Genomic DNA, 1,270 nt, shown 5'->3' on the forward strand with positions numbered 1-1,270 from the left:
AATATCCAGATAGAGTTGAACTATCCATAATAATAGCCATAAGACAATGAATGGGAGGTACTATGACAGTGAGTCTTATATCCTGATGCATATTTTTTAAATTTTGCAATTATATTTATGTACAGAAAACTTAGTGTACATTTAACCCAATTTAGTGGCAAGTTCTTCAGCCTTTGCCTTTTCCAGCTTGGCAATGGGAGCCACAGACTTAGGACCCCAGGACGTTGCCTCCCCAGTGGCGGCAGATCTCGTCATAGCTGTCATTATAATTGATCCTAATAGCTTCTTCGAGCTTAGCCAGAGCACCTTTGTCTTCTGAGTTAACCTGTGTGAAGGCAACAGTGGTGCAAGTCTTCCTGTGGACCAGGTGCCCCAGCCTGGCCTTTCCCTTGATGATGCAGTAGGGTACCCCCATCTTTCGACACAGGGCAGGCAGGCAAGCCACCAGCTCAATGGGGTCTACATCATGGGCAATTGCCACCAGCTGAGCCTTCTTGTTCTCCACCAAAGTGGTGACTGTGTTGACTCCTGCTTGGAGGACAGGTTGTATCCTAGTTGGGATATCTCCTTTGCCAGGGGCTTTCTTCTCAGCACGGGCCAGTAGCCTTTGCTTCTTCTGCTTTTTCTCTGGCCTGTGCTTGTGGGCAAGCTTAAGCAGCTGAGTCGCTGTTTGCCTGTCCAGGGCCTGGGTGAACTGGTTAATGGCAGGAGGTACTTTGAGCCGCTCATAGAGGATGGCTCTTTGCCGCTGCAGCCTGATGTAGTGGGACCATTTGAGGAAGCGTGTTAGGTCTCTTTTGGGCTGGATGTCCTGCCCAATGCCGAAGTTCTTGGGCCTTTTCTCAAACAAAGGATTGACCACCTTCTTGGCCTCCTGTTTCTTGACGATGGCGGGGGCTGGGGCCACCTTCTTCCCCTTGGCCTTCTTTCCTTTGGGCATCTTGCTCAGCTGGTGGAGAGAGAGAGCCTGATGCATATTTTTACATATTTGTTTTTCAGGCTCTAATCTGGAGAAATGTTGAAGGAACATTTATAATACCTAAGTGACCAGTAGAGTGGTAATGGCATAATACAGTCCATCTGATCTGCACTATCCAGATGGACAGTGAGGCTGTGCCTAGCCTTGTGTTAACATGGTTTTACAGGTATCCCATTAAAGCCTTGGACAGTATGAAGGTATGAGATGATACCACATTATATACCTTACTTTTTTCGATGTATATTTCACAAGTATTTTGTACACTTACATTTCCCCATTTTTTGAGATGTA

General features: G+C 46.6%; 1 protein-coding gene across 1 annotated transcript; it reads right to left on the reverse strand.

The window, feature by feature from the left end:
* Positions 1-208: 208 nt before the first annotated feature.
* On the reverse strand, positions 209-940 carry LOC127674939 (60S ribosomal protein L7a-like). The gene has a single exon (XM_052170774.1). It carries the CDS (start codon positions 938-940, stop codon positions 209-211), a length of 732 nt encoding a protein of 243 aa, XP_052026734.1.
* Positions 941-1,270: the final 330 nt, after the last annotated feature.

Source organism: Apodemus sylvaticus, chromosome X (assembly GCF_947179515.1).
Source record: "Apodemus sylvaticus chromosome X, mApoSyl1.1, whole genome shotgun sequence".
NCBI classification, from domain to species: Eukaryota; Metazoa; Chordata; class Mammalia; order Rodentia; family Muridae; genus Apodemus; species Apodemus sylvaticus.

Excerpts from the sequence above, each read along its gene's own strand:
- LOC127674939 (XM_052170774.1), bottom strand. The coding sequence starts at position 940 with ATGCCCAAAGGAAAGAAGGCCAAGGGGAAGAAGGTGGCCCCAGCCCCC.